General features: G+C 43.2%; 1 protein-coding gene across 2 annotated transcripts in view; it reads right to left on the bottom strand.

The window, feature by feature from the left end:
* Positions 1 to 21,934: 21,934 nt before the first annotated feature.
* Positions 21,935 to 24,280, bottom strand: part of LOC131682989 (remodeling and spacing factor 1) — a 292,389-nt gene continuing 290,043 nt past the window's right edge. Inside the window, exon 6 of one of the 2 annotated variants that reach the window (XM_058964813.1) lies at positions 21,935 to 22,346. In XM_058964813.1, coding sequence (XP_058820796.1) covers positions 22,087 to 22,346 — 260 coding nt within the window. In that variant the 3' untranslated portion in view covers positions 21,935 to 22,086. Of the gene's footprint in view, positions 22,347 to 24,050; positions 24,164 to 24,280 lie in introns of those variants that run through there. The other variant, XM_058964814.1, reaches the window with a different exon arrangement.

Below are 24,280 nucleotides of genomic sequence, written 5' to 3'. Positions count from 1 at the left end.
GATGATCTAGATCCTTAAACTCGTAGCAAGCGCATATGTATTTGTAGAGATCGTTGACGCACTCTGTCAAAGTTTTGTGAACAAAGAAACTTTCACTGAATCGATCAGATATGCTGAGTGTTTGTCTTTTTCCACATTTAAGCTATCGTATTTTTCGTGGTTTGTTATTTTTCTTCAGTTTTCACCATCAAATTCCGCAGACAATTTACGCATTTTTTTTTCCATCACATTCAATATTAACACGATCAGAAATCGTCGAATTTCTGCTTTTCTCGGATCTACACTTATGGTTAAGGTTTCCTCGCGACGAGACTTATTTCAGGCATTAAAACTGGTTACCACCAACGCCTGTCTCGATGTTTTTTTTTCTCTCTTTGACGATAGTAGTCGGTAAAATGCCAACTTATTCACTAAAAAACGCTCAAACACTTTCAAAATGTAACCTTTCTTCTCACTTTATGGTATACACTGATCTGAAGACATTGCTGATTTTAGCCTCCAGTCATAAACGCGTCCTGCAATCTCTCAGGATTGCTAAACCGCTGTCACCACATGCGCCGTAAATGCTTACGCACCGTGGCGGAATTGAAGAGAAACACAAAGGATAGGTAGAAAAAAAACGATATATTTTCCCTACTTTTCTTACAGGATCTGTATAGACTACCCTACTGTGCGATTCTTTTCGCGCCTAACTATTCAAAACTTAAAATCGATCTCGGTTGTTGGCAGCCAGAGGTACGCACAGTACATGGGGCCCAGCCTTGATCGAGTTAATTGAAAAGGGAGAAAAAGAAAAAAAGCCCCGATTCTAAATCTTCTGAAGTTTATATAGTAAATTTTTTTGCTTACTTCAGCAAAATTTCAATTATTGACTATCTATCCCTGTTCAGCATGCGATTGACATTATATTTGTATTAGTGTCGCATCACTTTCTATCTTTCTCCTTCGTTTGTAATTTTTATGTTAATGTATTTCTATTCTCCTCTATCTTAAAGTAACTCTTGCTGTCTTCTATTATTTTACGAAGGTTCCCCGAACGTGAGTACTTCCTAATTGGTTTAGTGTTAGTGAGCCTTCGGTTCTCGCTAGAACCTCGTGTTCTCTTGTTCTAACTAAAGCTATTCGTAAGTAGTTGAACGCTCTATTTCCCGAACATAATTATGCATTTGTATCGATGCGCTCACAATCATAAAAACGCCACGCCTATGTAAATAATTACGTTAATTAATATTGGCACAGCCAAATTCTATACAATCGTATAAACACCTGCAGCCGGTGTCATTGGAAATCGATTATGTACCGCGGATACCTATAAACAATCATTAATTCTTCGAGTAACACGGTGACTCACGTTTGTTGTGCTATGTGCACTGCGACTTAAGCCGCTGCGTTTGCAAATTCGCTAGTGGCGAGTTCTTTCAGGTCAACCATAGAATTGTTGGTTGCGCATTTTTAGGTGTTTACCATTGTGGGGCTGTTCACTAAACCTGTTGACGTGAGTCAATAGAAAGCACATAGCGAGGATCATGTCAAACATCGACGGTTCGAGACGCAGCACAAGACGTTTGCTAGCTAGTATTTCGTACTCGAAAAACTGTGCAGGACGTTCTGGATGATGGCCGTACGAGTCACGAGCGCGCACAGAACAATATCGGCGGAGGCAGCATGCGATATCGCCGGGATGATACCCATCTGAACCACCCTGAAGAAGGATATCGAGTATTACAATAGGAGAAGCACGAGAAACGCGAGGAAGATAGTGAGAATCGATTCAATGGCAGGTGGCTGCAGGAATGGGACAATACGGAAAAAAGGTGGACCTACCAGCTCATCCTAAACCTGTTGACGTGAGTCAATAGAAAGCACATAGAGGCTGGCTCCTGTCGGGCCATGGCTGCATCATAAAGTATCTTCATCGGATTGTACACGCAACGTTACCGTTGTTAGTGGAGTGTGAGAACATCTAGGAGACACCGGAGCACGTGGTCTTCGAATGTCCTAGGTTTAAAACAATACGCAGAGAGATGCTTGAAACGGGAAAGTCGGATAATATTGTCCACACAATGATAAGTGACGAAATACCGTGGAACGCGGTCAACAAAATGGTGACGCAGATCATGATAGCGGAAATGGCGTGATGAATGATGAACAACGATTTCGGGAGACCAATCACCGCCGGGAAACTTCCGGGGTAGGCTAGATATATTTTTTTACAATGGAGAAGTTTACGTCCTAACCCAGTACACGTGCCATTGGTAGGTGTCCAAGCTACCACACGGGGTGTAAGGGGGGCGTGTCGGGCTCGAATTGTCACGCTGCCATTAATACCGACTAAACTCCATTGGGCTTCGCCATCGTTCCCCCCAGGAACTACCTCTCGGTATTACTTCTGGGGGATGGCTGTACTTAATGTACTCATTCACTTTCGCTCACGCGTTCATACGTCCTGTATGAGGCTTTCTTGGGTGTTCTCTCTATCGCACCTTGATTCACTCTCAAACACTCCACATGAGGCTGACTTTTGTGCTCACCTTTTTCGTTCCTTGCGAGGCTGACTTGTGTGCTCACCTTACTCATTCCTTGCTAGGCTTACTTTTGTGCTCGCCTCTCCCATACCATGTGAGGCTGACTTGTATGCTCACCCTATCACCTGGTTCACTCTCGATCGTGCCACTCTATTATACCCCTTTCACTCCCCCTGGCATCCCATGTGGGACATTTTTCTTAGGCCCCACTTCTGACATACCATGCGAGGCTGACTTGTGTGCTTACCTTTTTCATTCCTTGCTAGGCTTACTTTTATGCTAGCCTCTACCATACCATGTGAGGCTGACTTTTGTGCTCGCCCTTAGCATACCGTGTGAGACTGACTTGGATGCTCACCCTTTCACTCCTCTGCCACGCCACGAGGCATCAATAGCTAAGTCCCAACATACTACGTTACGACCCTCCCATCTTGGCATGAGGCAGTCCACTTATACGCCTATACACTCGCTCTTCTGCCTTGCTTCGGGGTGGCTGGGTTTACCCTTTACGCGGTTGTCAGTCGCTGCGCCAAACCTGCCTCAGCATGAACAGATCATTCAGGGAGTTGGCGTAGCGTATTCGTAAATCGATTGCCTTGTACGCAGCGCACCTGGGTTCGAGTCCCGACCCCGCACATAGGGTTAGAAATTTTTCCTAAGAAATTTTTCTAACCCGAAGAGGCGAATGACCTTAAGGTTAAAACCTCTATAATTGAAAAACAAAAAAAAAACAGACCATTCACTCCCTTTTTGCGCTCGGCCTTTTTCGCTCCAACTAACCAATCACTAGTTAACCGTGCCCGTCGTCTGTTGATCGGATCGCCAAATTACCTGTAGCCTACAGGCAATCTGGGTGGTAGCAGCCGAGACTGCGTTCCACTTCTCCACCGATTGACACATCCGCTGAATAAGGGTATCAGGGGTTGTGTCCCAGCCACAGACGTCAAGCATTGCTCTTTTTTCGACGTCGAACCGAGAACATACGAACAGTATTTGTTCGGCAGTTTCGTCTACACCTGGGCAGTCCGGGTAGGCTGGGACCTCCGCGTGCCCGGGTAGGCAAGATATTTTTTTTACAATGGAGAAGACCTTTACGTCCTAGCCCAGTACACGTGCTATTGGTAGGGTCCAATCTACCACACAAGGTGCACGGGGGGCGTGTCGGGCTCGAATGGTGACCAGCCATTAATACCGACTAAACTCCATTGGGCTCCGCCATCATTGCTCCCAGGAACTACCTCTCGGTATTACTTCTGGGGGATGGCTGTACTAAATGTACTCATTCACTCTCACTCACGCGTTCATACATCCTGTATGAGGCTTACTTGGGTGCTCTCTCAATCGCACTTTGATTCGCTCTCAAACACTCCACATGAGGCTGACTTTTGTGCTCACCTTTTACGTTCCATGCGAGGCTGACTTGTGTGCTCACCTTACTCATTCCTTGCTAGGCTTACTTTTGTGCTCGCCCCACCCATACCATGTGAGGCTGACTTGGGTGCTCACCCTATCACCTGATTCACTCTCAATCGTGCCACTCTATTGTACCTTTGTCACTCCCCCTGGCATCCCATGTGGGACATTTTTCTTAGGCCCCACTTCTGACATACCATGCGAGGCTGACTTGTGTGCTCACCTTTTTCATTCCTTGCTAGGCTGACTTTTGTGCTAGCCTCTACCATACCATGTGAGGCTGACTTTTGTGCTCCCCTTAACATGCCGTGTGAGACTGACTTGGATGCTCACCCTTTCACTCCTCTGCCACGCCATGAGGTATCGATAGCTAAGTCCCAACATACTACGCTACGACCCTCCCGTCTTGGCATGAGGCAGTCCACTTATACGCCTATACACTCACTCTTCTGTCTTGCTTCGGGATGGCTGGGTTTACCCCTTACGCGGTTGCCATTCGCTGCGCCAAACCTGCCTCGGCATGAACAGACCATTCACTCCCTTTTTTGCGCTTGGCCTTTTTCGCTCCAGCTAACCAATCACTAGTTAGCCGTGCCCGTCGTCTGTTGCTCGGCTCGCCAGATTACCTATAGCCTACTGGCAATCTGGATGGTAGCAGCCGAGACTTCTTTCGACGTCGAACCGATGACATACGAACAGTATGTTTTCGGCAGTTTCGTCTACACCTGGGCAGTCCGGGCAGACTGGGACCTCCGCGTGCCCGAACCTGTGGAGGTACTGTCGGAAACAGCCATGACCTGACAGGAATTGTGTCAGGTGGACCCCATGGGGTCTTCCCACCCAGCTCGATATGCTAGGTATCAGCCGGTGGGTCCTCCTACCTGTCGAGGAGTTGTCCCACTCACGCTGCCATCTGGCGATCGAGGTCACCCTGGTGCGCTCGCGGGCCCCCTATTTCCACGTAGCTCAAAGCACTCCTCATCTTCCCGAATGACCAGCCCGACTGGCATCATGCTCGCTATCACGCAGGATGCATCGTGTGATGCCGTGCGGTAGGCAGATATCACTCTGGGGCACATCACGCGGTAGGTGCTCTCCAGTTTCTGTAGGTAACTGGTTACCCTCAGTGCTCTTGACCATGACGGGCCGCCGTACCTGAGGATAGATACGGCAACGCCTGCCAGTAACCTACGTCGACTGGCGCACACCTTTGAGCTGTTGGACATCATTCTCGATAGAGCCGCAACAGCAGTCGACGCTCTCTTGCATGTATAGTCGACATGGCTGCCGAAGGTCAGCTTGTCGTCTATAATGACTCCGAGAGACTTCAGACTTCGCTGTGAAGTGATCGCGACTTCTCCCACATGGATAACTGCATGTTGTGCCGACTTGCGGTTGTTGACGATAACTACCTCCGTCTTATGATGAGCGAGCTCCAGGCCTCTCGCGCTCATCTATTCCTCCACCGTGCTGATCGCGTGTTCTGCGGTTAGTTCTACCTCAGGAATTGACTCCCCGTAGACCTCCAAGGTTACGTCGTCAGCAAAGCCGACGATCTTGCTTCCAGGAGGGAACTTCAGTCTCAGAACCCCGTCATACATGAGGTTCCATAGCACCGGGCCTAGGATCGAGCCCTGCGGGACTCCGGCGGTAATCGGAACCCTTTTCTGACCGGCATCGGTCTCGTATAGCAGTACGCGGTTCTGGAAGTAACTTTCCAAGATCCGGTACAGACCCACCGGTAGGCTAAGCCGGTGTAACGAGAGCGCGATGGCATCCCAGCTTGCGCTGTTGAATGCGTTCTTCACGTCGAGTGTCACTAACGCACAGTATCGAATACCTCGCCTTTTTCGTTGGATCGCTATCTCGGCAGTATTTATCACTGAGTTGATAGCGTCCATTGTGGACTTACCCTTCCGAAAGCCAAACTGGTTGCTTGACAGACCGTCCGTACCTTCCGCGTACGGGGTGAGCCTGTTGAGGATGATCCTCTCAAGCAGTTTGCCAGTCGTGTCTATCAGACAGATTGGTCTGTACGCCGATGGGTCGCCTGGCGGCTTCCCGGGCTTCGGCAACAGCACCAATTTCTGTCTTTTCCATCTATCGGGGAAACGGCACTCGTCGAGGCATCTCTGCATAGCTAGCCTAAACATGTTCGGGTTCGCTATGATCGCTGTCTTGAGAGCGTTGTTTGTAACTCCATCCGGCCCTGGAGCTTTGTTCATTGCTAGGGATTTAGCCACTGCGAGTAGTTCTTCATTCGTCACTGAAGCCACCATTTCGACCGTGCCCGCACTGTCTCGTAGTGCAGGTGGCCACGGGCTTGTGGCTCGAGACGGGAAGAGTACTTCGATAATCGTTGCAGACCGGTCCGGAGACCGTTCTGTGGGTGAGGAGCCCCCTTTGGTCTTGGCCATCACAATCCGGTAGGCGTCACCCCACGGATTCGCGTTGGCACTCTCACACAGGTTGTCGAAACACGCTCTCTTGCTGCTTTTAATAGCCTTGTTAAGGGCCAATTTCGCAGCTCGAAACACTTCACGGCGGTTCTCTCTTGCATCCTCGGTGCGAGCTCTTTGCATCCTACGTCTAGCTCTGAGGCAGGCTGACCGTAGAGCTGCAATCTCGGCACTCCACCAATATACCGGGCATCTACCGTTTCTTGGCAGTGTTTTTCTCGGCATAGTGGCGTCGCACGCGCGTGATAGAACAGCTACCAGCGCATCCCCGCTTAGACTGTCGGTGTTGGCCTCCAGTCCCAGGGCCGCGGTGAAAGCTTCGCTGTCGAAGTGATTGGACTTCCACCCGCGTACCTGACAGGGATCTCCCGCCCTCGGATGCTGCACACCATAGTTGATCTTAAAGCGAATTGCTAAATGATCGCTATGGGTGTAGCCTTCGTCTACCCTCCATTCCATGCCTGGAGCCAGACTCGGGCTGGCAAATGTTAGGTCAATCCACGCCTTCACTCCGTTTCTACGGAATGTACTAGCGGAGCCATTATTAGCTAGCACAGTATCGAGTTTCGCAAGCGCCTCCATTAGCGCTTGACCCCTGCTGTTTGTGCAGCGACTGCCCCACTCCACTGCCCAAGCGTTAAAGTCTCCCGCTATGACTACCGGTTTCCGGCCCACTAGGTCCGACGAGAGCCTGTCGATCATCTGGTAGAACTGTTCTATTGGCCACCTTGGTGGGGCGTAGCAGCTGCAGTAGAACACACCATTGATCTTGGCAATCGCCACACCCTCGGCGGAACTCCGCTAGCGAATGACGGATCTCAATAGTAGCATGTCGCAGCCGTCAAAGAGCAATGCGACGTGACAATTGAGCGGGCCTCGGTGCGTCTTAGAGGGGGACCATCTGGCACCCAAGTAGCCTACCTCAAGCTACTGAAGGCGGATGCCAAAAAGGTAACCGAGAAAAGTAAGCTGAAGATCGGCTGGTCAGTATGCCCAATTAGCATACCCCAGCCGCCTACAGTGGATAGGTGCTATCGGCGCCTTGAGTCCGGCCACAAAGCCTACGAGTGCAAGGGCATAGATAGGAGCAAACTATGTCGTCGCTGCGGCGAGGAGGGACATAAAGAGCGGGGTTGCACTAAGGCACATAAGTGCCTTATCTGCACCGCTAAGAAGCAAGCCCATAAACATGCTATGGGCGGACCTTCGTGTCCCTTCGGTGAGTTAAATAAGAAGAAGCCGTGAACGTCACACAGCTAAATCTTTACCATTGTGCAGCAGCCCAACAGCTGCTGTGGCAGTCGGTCTCGGAGTCGAGGACAGATGTCGCCCTCTTATCAGACCCGTACCGCATCCCTGCCGGCAACGGCAATTGGGTGTCGGACGGGTCTGGAATGGTGGCAATCTGTACAACGGGACGGTTCCCGGTTCAAGAGGTAATACACCCCTCCGCCGAGGGTGTTGCGATTGCCAAGATCAATGGCGTGTTCTATTGCAGCTGCTACGCCCCACCAAGGTGGCCAATAGAACAGTTCAACCAGATGATCGACAGGCTCTCGTCAGACCTAGTGGGCCGGAAACCGGTAGTCATAGCGGGAGACTTTAACGCTTGGGCAGTGGAGTGGGGCAGTCGCTGCACAAACAGCAGGGGTCAAGCGCTAATGGAGGCGCTTGCGAAACTCGATACTGTGCTAGCTAATAATGGCTCCGCTAGTACATTCCGTAGAAACGGGGTGGAGGCGTGGATTGATGTGACCTTTGCCAGCCCGAGTCTGGCTCCAGGCATGGAATGGAGGGTAGACGAAGGCTACACCCATAGCGATCATTTAGCAATCCGCTTTAAGATCAACTATGGTGTGCAGCATCCGAGGGCGGGAGATCCCTGTCAGGTACGCGGGTGGAAGTCTAATCACTTCGACAGCGAAGCTTTCACCGCGGCCCTGGGACTAGAGGCCAACACCGACAGTCTAAGCGGGGATGCGCTGGTAGCTGTTCTATCACGCGCGTGCGACGCCACTATGCCGAGAAAAACACTGCCAAGAAACGGTAGATGCCCGGTATACTGGTGGAGTGCCGAGATTGCAGCTCTACGGTCAGCCTGCCTCAGAGCTAGACGTAGGATGGACAGTCTGTCAAGCAACCAGTTTGGCTTTCGGAAGGGTAAATCCACAGTGGACGCTCTCAACTCAGTGATAAATACTGCCGAGATAGCGATCCAACGAAAAAGGCGAGGAATTCGATACTGTGCGTTAGTGACACTTGACGTGAAGAACGCATTCAACAGCGCAAGCTGGGATGCCATCGCGCTCTCGTTAAACCGGCTTAGCCTACCGGTGGGTCTGTACCGGATCCTGGAAATCCACTGAAGGCGGCTGGGGTATGCTAATAGGGCAAACCGACCAGCCGATCTTCAGCTTCCCTTTCTCGGTTACCTTTTTGGCATCCGCCTGAGGTAGGCTACTTGGGTGCCAGAGGGTCCATCTCTCAATCGCACAGAGGCCTGCTCGATTGTGACTTCGCAATGTTCCTTAACGGCTGCGACGACGTCTTCTGCGGTCGTGAACTCGCCCAGGTGCTTGCACTGGAGAGTCGTTTCCGCTCCTAGCGACCTGAGTTGGGCGCCTTCTCCAAGGACCTCTTGGGCCAAGGCCTTGTATACCGCACTAGATTGTGCGCCTCGCTTCAGCACCAGAAGCATTTCTCCCGTGTTGGTGCGTCTCACGCTAGGCACATCTTGCCCAAGGGCCGAAAGGCTTTCGGCCGCCTTCACCGACTTTAGGACATCGGCGTATTTGTCCTTGTCGGTTTTCAGGCAAGATATACCGCTAAGGATTAGTCGAGTAGACCGCAACAGAGCACCTAGCATGGGTCACGGGGCGCCAGAGAACCGGACGCCACGCTCCACCCATAATCGCCGGATTGACCACGGCACCCGGGGACTAGACTGTGTAGATCGCGACGAAACACCACCAGTTATGGGTCGCACCGAACGCCTTGTTCCACCGGAATCACCGGATCGACCTCGGAACCTGGTCGGTTGGATTGGTTTCGGGAGAATTTCTCTCGCCGGGGAATTCTCTGTCGGAGTACGATAGTTCCATGATCGAGGACTAGACTGAGTAGTTCGCGAACAAGTCGAGAGCTCAACGAAGAAGTGGTACTAAATGGTACAAGAAGGGAGCTAAAGGGCCTAAACGAGTTGCGGTGCTTGTGCGATGGTCGAAAACTAGTAGTGTATCGTGGAAGGGTGCTGTAAACCTATTGAAGGAACAAACTACTAAGTGGTTGGATTAGAGTGTGTAATATGCACATAGAAAAATACCCGTCCCCAAAGTAATGCCGTAAGGTAGTCCTGCAAAGGAATCGGGTTCCTTGCAAGAGTAGTTGTTTTAACGTATCGCGTGGCTGCCCAAGCCAGTTCCCTGAGTTTTTGTTTTTTGTACATTTTGTTCCTGGTCGGGGTGTTTTAGAATATTTTTTCTGCTCTTTAAAATAACATATACATACATATACTGTATTCATATAAAAAAACTCACGTTCCTACCCTCCCCCCCAAATATTTTCTTACTACGCCACTGCGAATTACGTCCATCTTTCTCAACCAAAGCTTTGAAATAAGAGAATAAAGCCATCGTCCAGCTCCCCTTTGCTGAACGAGGTTTGCCAACTGTCGAGCGTCCTCTTATGAGAAATCTTGAAAAAGTCGTTGAAGCAAATTGGTCTTTTGTAGATGTCTCCTTAGCTAAAGAATCCGCCTCTTCATTATCCGGGGAGGAGCAATGATAAAGACCGAAACTAAGGTATACTAGTAAGATTTTTCAGATAAATCAAGCAAGAATTTCCGTATTTTCCTCAGAAAATATGCGAAGTGCATTTCTCGCTTCATATAACGGAGAGGCTTATTGAAGCTGAGGCTGTCCAAAATGATGAAGAATTGATCTTTCGGTAAAGTGCAGGGTATAGTAAATATCAGCTAATTCTGCGATGTAAACTGAAGAAGGATCATTAAGCTTGAAGGAAATGTTGAAATTTTCATTGAAGATACCGAAACCAGTGGACCAATCGAGATATGATCCGTCAGTGTAAAACATTTTGTGAGAGTCGGCTTGTCGGAATTTATTTTAAAATATATTTGGGATCAATCTAATTCGGATATCCATGGTTCCATCATGGATTTTTTGATGAATACAATTGAAATAGAAGTATCTAACAAACGTACGCGATTGGGATTAAACACAGGAAGATTGATGTTCTGTGCCATGTAGTCAAAGTACAAAGACATATTTCGGGTTTGAGAATCAGACTTGTCGAGCCTTTTGAAATTTTTTATCATCAACGGGTTGAACATATCGCAACGGATGAGCAATCAATATGAAATTTCTAAATACATTTTTCAGCACGTAAACGTCCGTCAGCACTTCGAGGTTCATCGTATGGGTCGAGTGCGCATGCATCCCAAAGCAAAACGTACACAACGATACTGGATTCTTTCCAGTTTAATGAAATGCATATTCGTAGCGGAACGAAAACAGAAATGCTCATACTCCATCCATGATCGACAATATCGCCGTTTGGTACAATCTGATCAGGTTTCTTGGGTGGGCATTCCACAATAATCCCGTTAATGTCCGGACAAAATAGATCCTTTGTTGGTATTTCTATTTCAGATACATAATGTGACATCCCTAGGTACCTTCACAGTTCAGTCAGACTCCGAGATATTTAAATGTGAAGATTTGATTGATCGTTACAACCATTAATAGAAGCTATATAGTAGCGCGGACTCACGCTACCGAGTAAAACGACCTGTTGTTTTCTCCATGGAGACTTCGATACCCAACTGAAGAACCCAAACAGACAAATTGTCCAAGGTATCTTGAAATGGTCCTTGAAAATCAAGTTTTGTGACCTGTAACAGAGACCACCCGTCGTCTGCAAGTTGCATTAGCGTGCTTGAGTGGACGTGTCTGTCATTCACGTAAAATTTTAGAGGAGGGGACATAGAATAGATAGAAACTGATTCGAAAACACCCTTAAAATCCAAGAACACTGATGCATTCTACCTTTTGCTTGCATAGGTCATTTGAATTTCTGTAGAGTAACACAAGGCGATTCCTTTGCCTCTGCGGAAGCCAAATTGTGTATCTGACAGTAAGCCATTTGCTTCGATCCAATTGTCGAGGGGGAATAGGATTACTTTTTAGAACAGCTTCCGGGTACATGAAATCATTGCAACTTTCCGATACGAGTTGTGGTCGGAGAATAGTTTTCTTGGTTTCGAAATGGCTATGACCTTCACTTGCCTCCAATCATGAGGAACAATGTACCCTTAAGTAAGTTGTTAAATAAATTAAACTAGCGAATTTTCGCAGAAGCTGAATTTGTTTCTGTCTAACTCCGCGCGTTATTGTAGCAAGTAAAGACTCCACCTTGGAAAATGGTGTTTCGTTCGTGGTATAGTGAAGGGACGCGGTGCGGTAGGTATTCCGAACCGGAATAGAGTTCGGACAGATCTTAGAGGCCGTTTCGCAGTCAAATGCTTCAAAAATGTTTTTACTATAGGGAGAAATGTTATAAGAATGCTTTTAAGAGAATCAGTTACATTTGAAAGCTGTGAAAATTAAGTACACGATGTCAGATAATTCCATTCCACTTCCATTGGGTTAATTAGTTGCGCACTTTCAGAAAGGGCTCCTTGAGACACTTACGAGACAGTCTAGGGGAGATAAATTTTTTCTCCCATTCGTGGACGCCTCCGGATTAAGAACACAAGATGATACCTATTGTGGATCATCAGATCCATACTCAAAACGAGACAAAAAAAAACATAGGTATTTTCGGAAAGGAGACTAGCGAGTCATTCCTGCAGAAGAGCGCTTTAGCGTTCTTTAAGGGAGCGACCAATTTTATCTCGCGCTGCTTGTACGCAGGGTTCGATCGAAAATCATGCCCCCCTGCGCCATAAATCGCTTATTTCTTCCTTCGTTAAGCGGCTGGATGTTGTTGGCTCGAATCAAAACTTGTCGAAAGTAAACAAAGTTCATTTCATATCGTCAACCTGGCGCCCAGGTGGTGAAATCAACGGGGTGCTGGAGCGTTGCCAAAAAATTTTTATTTCCAGATTAAATTTTACTAAACTTCCCAGTTTAACTCAACCGGAATGCTGGCTGGTTCTAATTCGTATTCCGGCTCCGGTGACACAACCGATTCAAGTTAGAATGTTTAAGGGGTACCATTTCGATGCGGCTTAGCCTAGGCCTAGGAACCGAAGCGGCGCATAGCCGCTGAGGATCCGCCGGGCGAGGTGGCCACCGACCCGCCGTCGGAAGCAAGCGAACCTGTGATCCACTCGTTTGCCCGGCTTACTCAAACATAGGGGCTATCCCTAGTTTAAGTCCGACTGAGCGGTAGCGAAGTCGGACAGCACGCGCAAAAGCGATGTGGCGTAGCCACATTGGGTGGTGGACACAAAATAAAATTGGCAACGCTAGCAAAATGTAAACACAAATGAACACTCCGGATGAACCTATCGTCAATTGACATTTCGACGAGTTTTGATTCGAGCCAATAATATGGGCCCTCGTTAAGCATAAGGAGGTTCTGGAATGAACCCTAATAACTTTTGCTCTAGATCCTATTCAGATGTACAACAGTGTATTCACAGATACTGTGTTAGCGGTAGCACTAAGCTCATCCCAATACAAGTCAACAACGCGGTCGGCAGATAATGGTTACTCTCCAATTAGCACCCGAAAGCGAACATTTACCAAGAAGTCTTCGTTAGTAGTTTCCATTATTTGATCGAACTGATTTGATTTGATTGCACCATTATACCAATAAGGCCATCTTTTTTCGACAACTTGCTTTCGAGCACGGCCTCTTAGGTCGCGTGACCTCCCATCCAAATGAAAAGAGTTGAGCTGAAGAGCTGCAGTTTGATATCGTTCTAGACATCAGAATGGACCTAAATCAGATACCTCACTACCGCGCGTCGTCAAAGTCGGAACGATTTCCAATCTTGTTCAGGCTGACCAGTTGAAAGTATTTCAATCATAACATGTACTCCTAGTTACAGAGATGCGACCTGTGAGTGGGAAGGGAACTAGACTCGCTCTATCGGTCCGTTCAGTTTTTTCGTCAGAAGCAGCAGCTATCGCTACAGCCATTGAGTAAGGAGCGTATACCGGTTGTAATCTTCCTATTCTGTATCCGTTATAACGGCTCTGTAATAAAAAAAAACGATTTTTTTTATACAAACCATCGAAGGAACAATGAAACTGTGAAATTATGCAGGAATTGCAGGACTATGCTCGTTCACCAATTCGCAACACACTGGAGGTGTTTAGTGGTTTAATATCTATCTAGATGAACTATTGCAATAAATTATCAAATGCATCAATCCATCCAAAACATGCGGAAATAAATACACATCCCATGGGCCATCCGTGTCGCCGCCTATTGGAACACGGGATATTCTACGCTGCCCAACAGCTAAGACCACCGGACCGGCTTTGGTTGAAAAAAAAAAAAACGGCGGAATCAACGTAATCCCACAGCTAAAAACTGCTGAGTGGAACCAAGAACCCAGCCGTTTTCCGTAGGGAATAACACAAACACACTGGCTTATATGGATCGTAGAAATAATTTATACCCCGAATAACCACCACCAACCTTAACCTAACGAACTTTGCGGATCAGGACTCTTCCAAACTGCATCAACAAAATTAAAATGAATGCAAAAGAGAAAGCCAAAGGAACCTAAACCTAACCTCTTAGACTGTCGGCACCGGTGCGTAAGCAAATGCGTGTGTATTTTGATTACGCTAAACGATAATATTTTATTTAGACACCCGTTTTCGCACCAGTCGTTGGTAAAAAGATTGCCAAAATAATAATCTGTTTTTACACCGGTAGTTGTTATTATAGTTACGTTACACTTTTCTGCAATCATGCAATAAAATAATCGTTTTTTAATGATATGGACTTTATTCAGTGAAAAAAATATTGCTAGAAAGAAAATACATTTATTTATTGAATTCAATAAAACCATTTCAGTAACAAACATCGTTCTCTTTTCTAAAAATATTTTATTGCAATGATTGTAAAATTATTCAAACTGGAAATGTTTATTGAGATTAAAAGTTAATTATTGTTTCAATGAAAAAAATGCTCATATCATTAATTTTGCCGTTTGAAGCAATAAACATTGTATTATTGAATTGAATAAGACATTTTTTGTTCAAATATGCTAAAATTCTCTATGTAATAAAAATTCTAAGAAATGTTATGGGTTCGGAACGGACAACGAATTCTAATAACTAATGTTTACCCAGAAGTTATTGTCTGAAGCACATACTACGGCCGCTCTGAATCAGGAGTGTAATGAAAAGGATCTCATGCTAGATATTACAAACAAACTTGCGGAGAAGGAACCTTTACGACCACTCAACGATTGTTTTGCGGAAACAGTTTATACGATCAGTTTCGAATACGCTTTCGTTTTCATGTATTTCGAAGCCTTTGAAGAGGAGCTAATACTATATTGAAAAGTCAGAGAAAGTTGGGTTTTACCAAATTATACGGAAGCCATCTGACGTACGTCCTTCAGACGCTGCAGTCAAATATATTCGGATGGGAGAAAAATTGCGCGTTAATGTATGTGAGAATACTGCCATACCCGTTTACGTTTAGACGTTTACACTGATTTTTACATAAATTTTGTAGCCCAAATGTCCATCAGCTGTGGTCATATTGTAGACAGCATAGCCGGGTAAACATATCTGGGTTTTAAGTATATTCAAAGGCAATTTTAAATCGCAGAATAGTGGGCTTATTCATGAATACTTGGTACGCTGGACTATAACCATTCGAAATGAAAACATTACTGTACAATTTGGGCAGAACAGTATACAGTAAAAAAATAATTAAGTGATAGTATTTTATGTGTGGCTTCAATAATAATATTAACTTGGGTAAAATGGGTTGTTTTCCTAGGATGATACACGAAGCACGTTGTTATAGTAATCATATCTCATTTAACTATTGCTTGTGGCAGTAAAAACTGGATTCTAACCACACTGCGCACTTACTATTCTTCTATTGAATTCTTCTCATAGACTGGTTAGCTCGGCTGGTCTGTCCATGAAAATACCATCTCTATCACTTGAAATACATGTGATTTGACAGCTCGCAGTTTTCAGTAGCAGTTTGATCACTCGCACTTCGAAAGTGCGGAGTCCAGGTTGGTGGGAAGTGCGTAATATAACCTAGAACTAGAATCAGGAATCAGTAGCGACTGGTTCAAATAGCACGTTCCCCATGTTGATCGGAGATTTGTGCTTAAAAGACAATTATCAAAATTCACGTTGAGAGGAAGTTCCAAACCAATATTCACCAAATACATCTAGTGCTCGTGAACAAAAGGAGTATCGTCAACTCTTTCGTGACTGCTGTGAATTGCGTTGAACCTACAATAGTTTCTCCGGAATTTCCCCTCAATGTGGATTTTGACCCATACCAAAAGTAATTTTACTTTTGCTATTAATAAATGACATCCAATTCAGATTGTATGTAAAACATATAACTATCATTTTTAAGCAAACAACAATTAGTGTGTGTGGTATTATAGAGTCCCGTACAGAGGAATACGCAACGCTGCCTAAAATGATGCCATCTTCTTTGTTTCTGGCACCCATATTTTTTGCTGTAATTTTGAGTGACTTCAACCGAGTTACACAATAAATTAATATGGAGTGAATTGAAAGCCCACTGTTTCGTGGCTTATAGCATTTTATTCTTGATACTATTCCATGTAATTTATTTTACATTGTTACAAAAAAAAGCATAATAAACTGAATACAGTGTCTTGTTTCGACGATTGAAATATTTCGCCATGATATTAACTAACTAATACATTTCTTGCTTATTCTCCGAAAGAAGAATATTTGTTTACTTTGCACGATAGGTAGCCATCTGACTGTTCGATAGGTAGATTTGGGTTCACTCTGTGCGAGCCTTTATAACATAAACAAGGCCTTTGGCAACAAGTAGCCGCTAGCCGGTGCTACTATCGGCCAATAGGCTTCCAGTAATCGATATATGAACTTTGCGTGCACCTATGGGTAAAGTAAAGTACAATCGGAAATTCTGGTTGGTTCTAATTCGTATTCGTAATTCGTATTCCGGCCGATTTCCCGAAAAAGCTTAACTGTGTAGTATTCCGGCGCCAATAACACAACTAATTCTAATTACAATCGGTTGCATCGCTGGAGCTGAAATACTAACTACAACTACATCTACTTCAAGAAATAAACATTAAGTGCGTACCCTGGAGCAAATTGGTGCACACAAATTTGTGGCAAGTTAATACAGATATATATTAACTGAATTCAACATTTTGTCGTCGATGCGGTAATTCCAAAGATGGAATCAAATAATGAGTTATTGCTCAAAAATTATAAATTTGATTCCAATTTATCAGTATGCTGCTTACCAAATTGGTCATCAAATCCACATTCATGTATCCACAGTTTGCATAAAATTGTCGGAGTAAGTCAAAAACTATTGCAACGAATTAACAAAAGTGGCTATCCTAGAATTATAGGACATTTCCACATTGTTCGACGCGGAATACTTCTAGTAAATTTATAATAAACGTCTTGAAACAAGCAATTTCATTGTCTAACAATAAATTATAAAGTTAATTAACATTTCGTGTTACTGTTTCTAAGAACAATATTAGAAATGTTGAAATGTAATAAAAATATCATTTTTATAAGTTAAGTACAACCACACAACCCCGTCTACTCCCGCCCTCCCCTTATTTACAGACTAAGTGAATTGAATTCCAAGTGTATTCACGTTCATGCATTTCACTATACTGCCTATGATTGTAAGTCAGTCCCATGAAGATAGGAAATCCCATAGAAAACGGAGCAAGTAAGCGATCTTGGGTAGTATACAGTCGTGATTCGCTGGTTGGGCCACAGACTTGTCCAATTAACGAATTTGATTCGCTAGTTGGACCGACTGACAAATGTCAAAAACTCTCCAAAGAAGATGTTGGCAGTGTAAATGCATCTGTTCTTATTTCTAAATATTGTCAGATTGATTGTCAAAGTAAATTTGACACGAGCTTTTTAGTTGGACAATTATCCAACTAGCGGAGGTTCAACTAAAAAGCGGTCCAGTTAAAAAGTGTCCAACCAGCGAATCTCGACTGTACACCACAACACAATATTATCCCTCGAAAATATGATGAACCACCGTATGAAATGAGATGGTGATGATGTAACAGGTATGATCTGTGTCCTGCCATGCGTACCTATTAGCAATTAAATCCAGCGTTTTTGAACTAAGCGCTGCAGAGTGTGTGATAAACCATTATCGTTGTGATCTTCTTTTTACTACTGGTCCTGAATTAAAAAATTTGGCGCGAGTAAAATACACGCATTTTCTTTCTTCTCGAATCTTAGTTTCCACAGTCCCCACAATCATCACCATTTGTTCGCAGCGATTTTCGATTTTCGTTGGACACTATCATTATTTTTCTTATTGGCCTCCACATATAAAAATTTTCGGGCTTTTACAAGCTTCAAAGCCAATGAAATTCAGCTTCTTGCTAGCATCCCATCAATCGGATCCTGGGACACATCATGCCCAGCTTGACATAATGCTACATCTTCCAGTTCAATGCAATTGAATACAAACAAATACTGTTCATTGTATCAAACGACAAAATAATTGGTGTGAATCGAGGTTTGAAAGTATATTTTCATTAAAGTTACAATAAACTTTTAATTTCAATAATTGTTTTCATTTCTGTAAACTTTAAAAAAATGTTATTGAATTCAATCAAATAATTTATTGTCTCACAACCGATAGTTTTATTTATTGAACTCAATCCATAATTTTATTTAAAATAAAAATCTTTCACGAGTCGAATCAAAATTCACGCAGAACACTTCTGCATAACATTTACCGCGAGATCCTATTTTTTACATTTTCCTTTGTTTTGCCTCCTTTCTGCGAATAGCAACGTTGGCGTCGGTTGGAAGAAGTTACCAAATATAGACACTCGCTGTAAACCGAAACGATAAGTTTCCATTTCCCAACCTGTTTACCAACCGCCGGTGCGGTGTTGTGTTATGATGACGGTTAGTAAATTGCTTATACCCACGCCCGGTGCTGATAGTCTTAGATGCACTAATTTTTACTTCCACGCAGAAAACATACAGCGTAATCAAAACTGTGGGTAATTGAATACAAACAAATACTGTTCATTGTATCAAACGACAAAATAATTGGTGTGAATCGAGGTTTGAAAGTATATTTTCATTAAAGTTGCAATAAACTTTTAATTTCAATAATTATTTTAATTTCTGTTAACTTTAAAAAAATGTTATTGAATTCAATCAAATAATTTATTGTCTCACAACCGATAGTTTTATTTATTGAGCTCAATCCATAATTTTATTTAAAATAAAAATCTTTCACGAGTCGAATAAAAGTTCACGCAGAACACTTCTGCATAACATTTATCGCGAGATCCTATTTTTTACATTTTCCTTTGTTTTGCCTCCTTTCTGCGAATAGCAACGTTGGCGTCGGTTGGAAGAAGTTACCAAATATAGACACTCGCTGTAAATCGAAACGATAAGCTTCCATTTCCCAACCTGTTTACCAACCGCCGGTGCGGTGTCGTGTTATGATGACGGTTAGTAAATTGCTAATACCCACGCCCGGTGCTGATAGTCGAACGATAAGTTTCCATTTCCCAACCTGTTTACCAACCGCCGGTGCGGTGTCGTGTTATGATGACGGTTAGTAAATTGCTTATACCCACGCCCGGTGCTGATAGTCTAAGATGAAAATAAAAACATACTACACGGAAACGAAAAACTACCTAAAATTGAGTTCCTTTGACTCAATCTCGTGTAGAGTTTCTATATATAGAGTAAGCGGACACAAAAGCCGGAAAACTGGCAGCTCTTATTCCAGGAAGAAAACACTAGCAACCCATGCAAATGTTCAAGCTCTAGCTTAATGATTTCATTGTCGTCGTGAGTACGAACTTTACATGTACGAATAGAAAACCAATTCGAAGATCTGATGATATGATTTCATACTTGTGCGAATATCTCTTTGTGTTACAAAAAAATCTTGATCTTCTCGTTTCTCTACACTCGATAACACAAGAAAAGAGTAAAATAATTATGACCATAATTACAATACCTTCTCCATATACCTCCAAAGAGAACATGTTATGTGACGTCATGCTCGATTGGCTCCGCCATTTGACGGTTCAATTGGCTCCGCTCAGTGTCTCCGCCTAACTATGAATATAGTAACTATAATCTCGTGGTATCGTGGGGGAACTTAAAATTAGGTAAACCGTGTTGAAGGTAGTTTCCATTTAACCACGGCAAAAATTACAACTCATTGATAGGTTTTTTATACTCAAATTTAAGTTGAATTTACCTAATTTTGAGTTCACCCCAAACAACTCAAAAGTACCTTCCTCCACGGAAGACCTCGACTGAGTCGAATCTCTTTTTGTTTTTGACGACACTAATAAGTGCGAAAGCGACGCACAACTCAAAAGTAAGTTAAAAGAACTTATTTTGCAGGTTGTTTTATTTAACCGTGTACTGAAATTGACATCCTCTTTGTTGCCAATTTTCCAATAAACTGCACGAAACATCAACAGGGCTGCCAAGATTTAAGGATAAGTTATGCGTTACATGCTTGCATTTAACCAATTATTACTGAAAATTTAAAATTAACTTTTTCAATAGTTTGCGCTATAAATATTTAGAAATGTTATATAAATCTTATTTAAATATATCCTGCTAACGATTCCATTAAAAACCCGGTTCAAAAATGGTCAATTTCCACGAAAACTCAATACGTGCATTTTATGCATGCTTTACGTAAACGCGTCCTTATAATCACAATCATCAACATCATCTGCATCGTCCTCGCTATAGTTATCTGGAATCGTGTTTCTTTTCCCAAAGTGCTAACTCATTTACTATTGAACTTATTTCAGTGCGTTTACTGTATCGGGATCTTCTAGCTGCAAGAACCGGATCAGACGAGTCCATTGCTCTAAAGAAAACATCTTTCATGTTCGCGACTCTTGAACAATTTCTACCGTGACTCAGTCGATCGTTCCGGTAGTATTTGTTTCGAGCCTCAGCTCCTTGTTCGCTCATGAAACTTGTTGGTAATGGAAGTGTTGACATAATATAAAATGTAGCGCATTTTGCCTTAAAAAGCAAATGAATTAAGGATTGCCCTTTATTCTGTTCTAAGTAAGCGACGAATTTCTGTGAATGCTGGTTTGGGAGGAAGTGCAGTTTGAATGTTTTGTAGGAACTGTTAACGGCTTCTCAAAATATTTCGAATTTTTATCGAGCATTCGATTACTCTTTCCAAAATTGATCAAACCTTTTACATATTTTAATTGTTACAGCTTTTGCATTCTGAGTGAACTTATTTTTTTCATTTTTTCCCACATCAAATTATCTCATTATTTCTTCAAACACAACTTTTATTTTATTTTTATTTTCACCTTTGGCCACTTTCTAGAGATCGAACAATTTTATTTTATCCATTTTAACAGCACTAATAATACGAAGCACTACACGCGTTGATCAAAGCAGTCGTCGGCTACTGCGATTCGATTCATGAATGAGATTGATACCAATTAAACTGTCACGACTCGTGGTGTTGTTGTTTATATTTGACATCGAAGGGCAAAAATGCTGATTTTGATTTTGAAATATTTTATAGTATTTTTGATGCACTTTCAAAAGAGTACAAATTTAGCTGCTATTTTTTGCAACCTTCTGAGTTAGAGGTCATTGAAAACTATTTTTATTTAAAAAAATGATCGTAACTCGATAACGAAAAATGATATCGATTCACATTCTTCAGCAGAAATATGCGCAATGAAAAGTACTAAAATTGCTTCATAGAGAGTATGAAGATAGACTAACTATTTAAAAAGTTATAGTTAAAAAACTGACTTTTTCAGAAACACCCTAAGTTAAAGAATAAAAATAATTATAACATGAAAACCGATAGTGCTATAACTTTGATTCATTTGAAAATGTTAACTGAAAAACATTTTTCTACAACTTTGCTGAAGTAAGTACCTTGCTATACCATTTTGTTCGAAAAATAATTTTTCGAAAAGAATGTTTGAGAGGACAACCATAGCTACATTTTACTTCAAAAGAAAGCGAATTTAATCCCCAAAAATATTCTCTCAGACATAATTTCTCTAAAATGAACGGTTTGGGAGTTATTGATTTTTGTACCGAAAAATCGCCCTTGTGACCCATAGTGGACCGGTGCAATCCTTATGGAACACACGCCAACCGGCACAAAGCCATCACAAATAACCGATCCAGCCTTCTCTTCTGGTATCATTCGCTTTGCTAATACATCTATGGGGATAACTATTGTTATTTTTAGGTCGCGGTGCAAAAATATTTTCCAGATGCTGAACCAAAATAATTTCATGGTAAGTACTATGTGAAACAAGGATTTATTTATTCATCTTTCACTTCCAGGATTACTCTGCCACACAAATTTTCGGATGAGGTGTGCCGGTTGCATACCAAGAAACAAAAACGGAAATATATGAGTAGTGTATGAAATGATGTTCACGCAATTTTTTTTCAATCGTTCAACTCATTTCGCTGTGAACTAAAATAGCTAACCAAGCCACTGAATTCGCTGATCTTTTCGGTAGCCAATCCACTACAATGCATCGCTTCAGGAGTACTAGTTGCTTGTTCCAATGAATGTTCATCGCTGTAAACGGTTTCTAAAACTTCAAATGAACTATGTGTAGGCCGATCACTGAGTAGATCCATTAGCGTGTCGTTGTTTGCAGTGCTATCATGTGAATAAGTCGATTGTTGCACAAAATACGGATCTGAAAAAATATTATTCGATTATTTTTTGGCATCTTGTTGTTTTAGGGATATCTTTCTTTTCGAGCCTAATTCAGACATGATAACATTAAACATAGATCGAAGCAGTTTTTATAAATGAGGATAAATTTCAGAACTCTTGCCGACGTCTTCTACAAAATGTTATATTAACTTGAACAAGTACCATTGAATCAACATCCATCAGGGTTGCTATACTTTTAACGATATTGAGTAGGTATTAACTCAAAATTGAGTAAATTTGTTTGAAAATGCATGGTGGTCCGTAAAGCGGAAGCTACACGAATAGAAACCAAATATTGATCATTATATTGATGGTGTAGAGGTATATTGAAAATATTGATCCTGTGGAATTCAAATGGGATAGACTGTAAATAGCGGTTTCCCCACTACTCGGTTTCTTGTTTGCCCGGTTGACCCTTCTTTTCAGGGCGACCTAGGCGCCTATACAGAATTTCGTATTTTCGTAACACAACAAACAAATAAACTAATAGATTTACCGACTTTTATTCGGTACGTCCACTCTCTCTTTACTGTTTTTTTTTGTTTATTTGTGACTTTAACCGTTTTAGGTCATTCGCCAGTCTCCCTTTATTGCTCTACACGCTGATAATCGGCTGCTGCTGGCGATGAGCGGTATCTTCCGGCCGGCCGGGTCAACACCAACATGTTCTCCTTCGGTCGTATCTCCATTGGCTGCTCCGGCAGCGGTCCTTGTCTTTTAGTTAGGGGGTGGCTTGGCTCCTTTGTTGGAACCTCCCTAGCGACGTTGGCGAACTTTCGCCGGGCCCAATTACTCCTCGTGAATGGTTCAGGTAGACACCGCAGTGACCTACCTCAACCGTTGTCAACCTTTGTCCACCCTGCTTCATTATACATTGCGACTAACTGAGGAGGAGAGCTAGGCTCGTTCGACTGATCCTCCACAGTGAGAACGGTACTGGTGTCACTTGGGTCCGTTTTATTTAGTCGAGGATGCGAACGGCTCTTTGGCGATTAGCGTCCGATATCCGGCGACCCAACACCACAAAACACTGAGCACCCGGACCACGGTCCCGGTACTTTCGACGGAAATCTACCATCGCACACGCGCACTGAATGTTGGTTACGGTGGCGGGAAACTGTCCCAAAAAACAACGATTTTCTGGACGTCTTTTCATTGTCGTGGTCCGTCCCTTTCTCTTCGTTTCACGATGGCCGCCTCCCGCACTCGACCAAAAAATGCACCGCCACATAGCTGTCATCGCTATGTGAAGCATAGCCAGCACAGCAAGAGGAGAGTGGTGGTCTAACTAAACCCTATGCTATTTATTTACACATGTTAAACAAAAATTACTACACCTATCTGAACTAACAAAATCGTTCACAAACAAAAATATAAACAAAATTTTACGTAAAAAGTGAACGATTATATGGAACAGTGGTGAGCATAATTTACATAAACAATACGCTCTACGGAGAGAGTACACACGAATAGGTATGTTTCCAACCTGTGCTAAATTGTTACCCTTGCGGGTTACAATCTCGCCCACACCGGGTGGAAAAAAATTGGTAACAATTTTTTCTAACCTAACACGATACAATAATAATAAACGAAACGAATAAATAAATAAATATACAAAGAGAAAACTAACTACACCTAATTATTTCTTCCGCAATTTATTCATCACAAAAAATCGACCGTGTGTCCTCATCGGTGAAATGTTTGCTCAAGTTTGGTCTGATAATACTGACAGCATACGCGAAGCGAGAGGCTGAACCATTGTCACTACTCGGCTATGGGTTGAATCCTAAATCCAATCTGAAAACAGAATTGAAAACAACTCGATATTACCAAAATTCTGCAAGTGACATTGACAATTTTTAATGTTTTAACTGGCAGAAGAAAGGTTGTCGGCATTATATTGTTCTACTTTTT

The sequence above is a fragment of the Topomyia yanbarensis genome, chromosome 2, assembly GCF_030247195.1.
Source record: "Topomyia yanbarensis strain Yona2022 chromosome 2, ASM3024719v1, whole genome shotgun sequence".
Classification (NCBI taxonomy): domain Eukaryota; kingdom Metazoa; phylum Arthropoda; class Insecta; order Diptera; family Culicidae; genus Topomyia; species Topomyia yanbarensis.
Note: the sequence above shows the minus strand (reverse complement) of the source record. Positions and strands in the feature narration are given on the sequence as shown.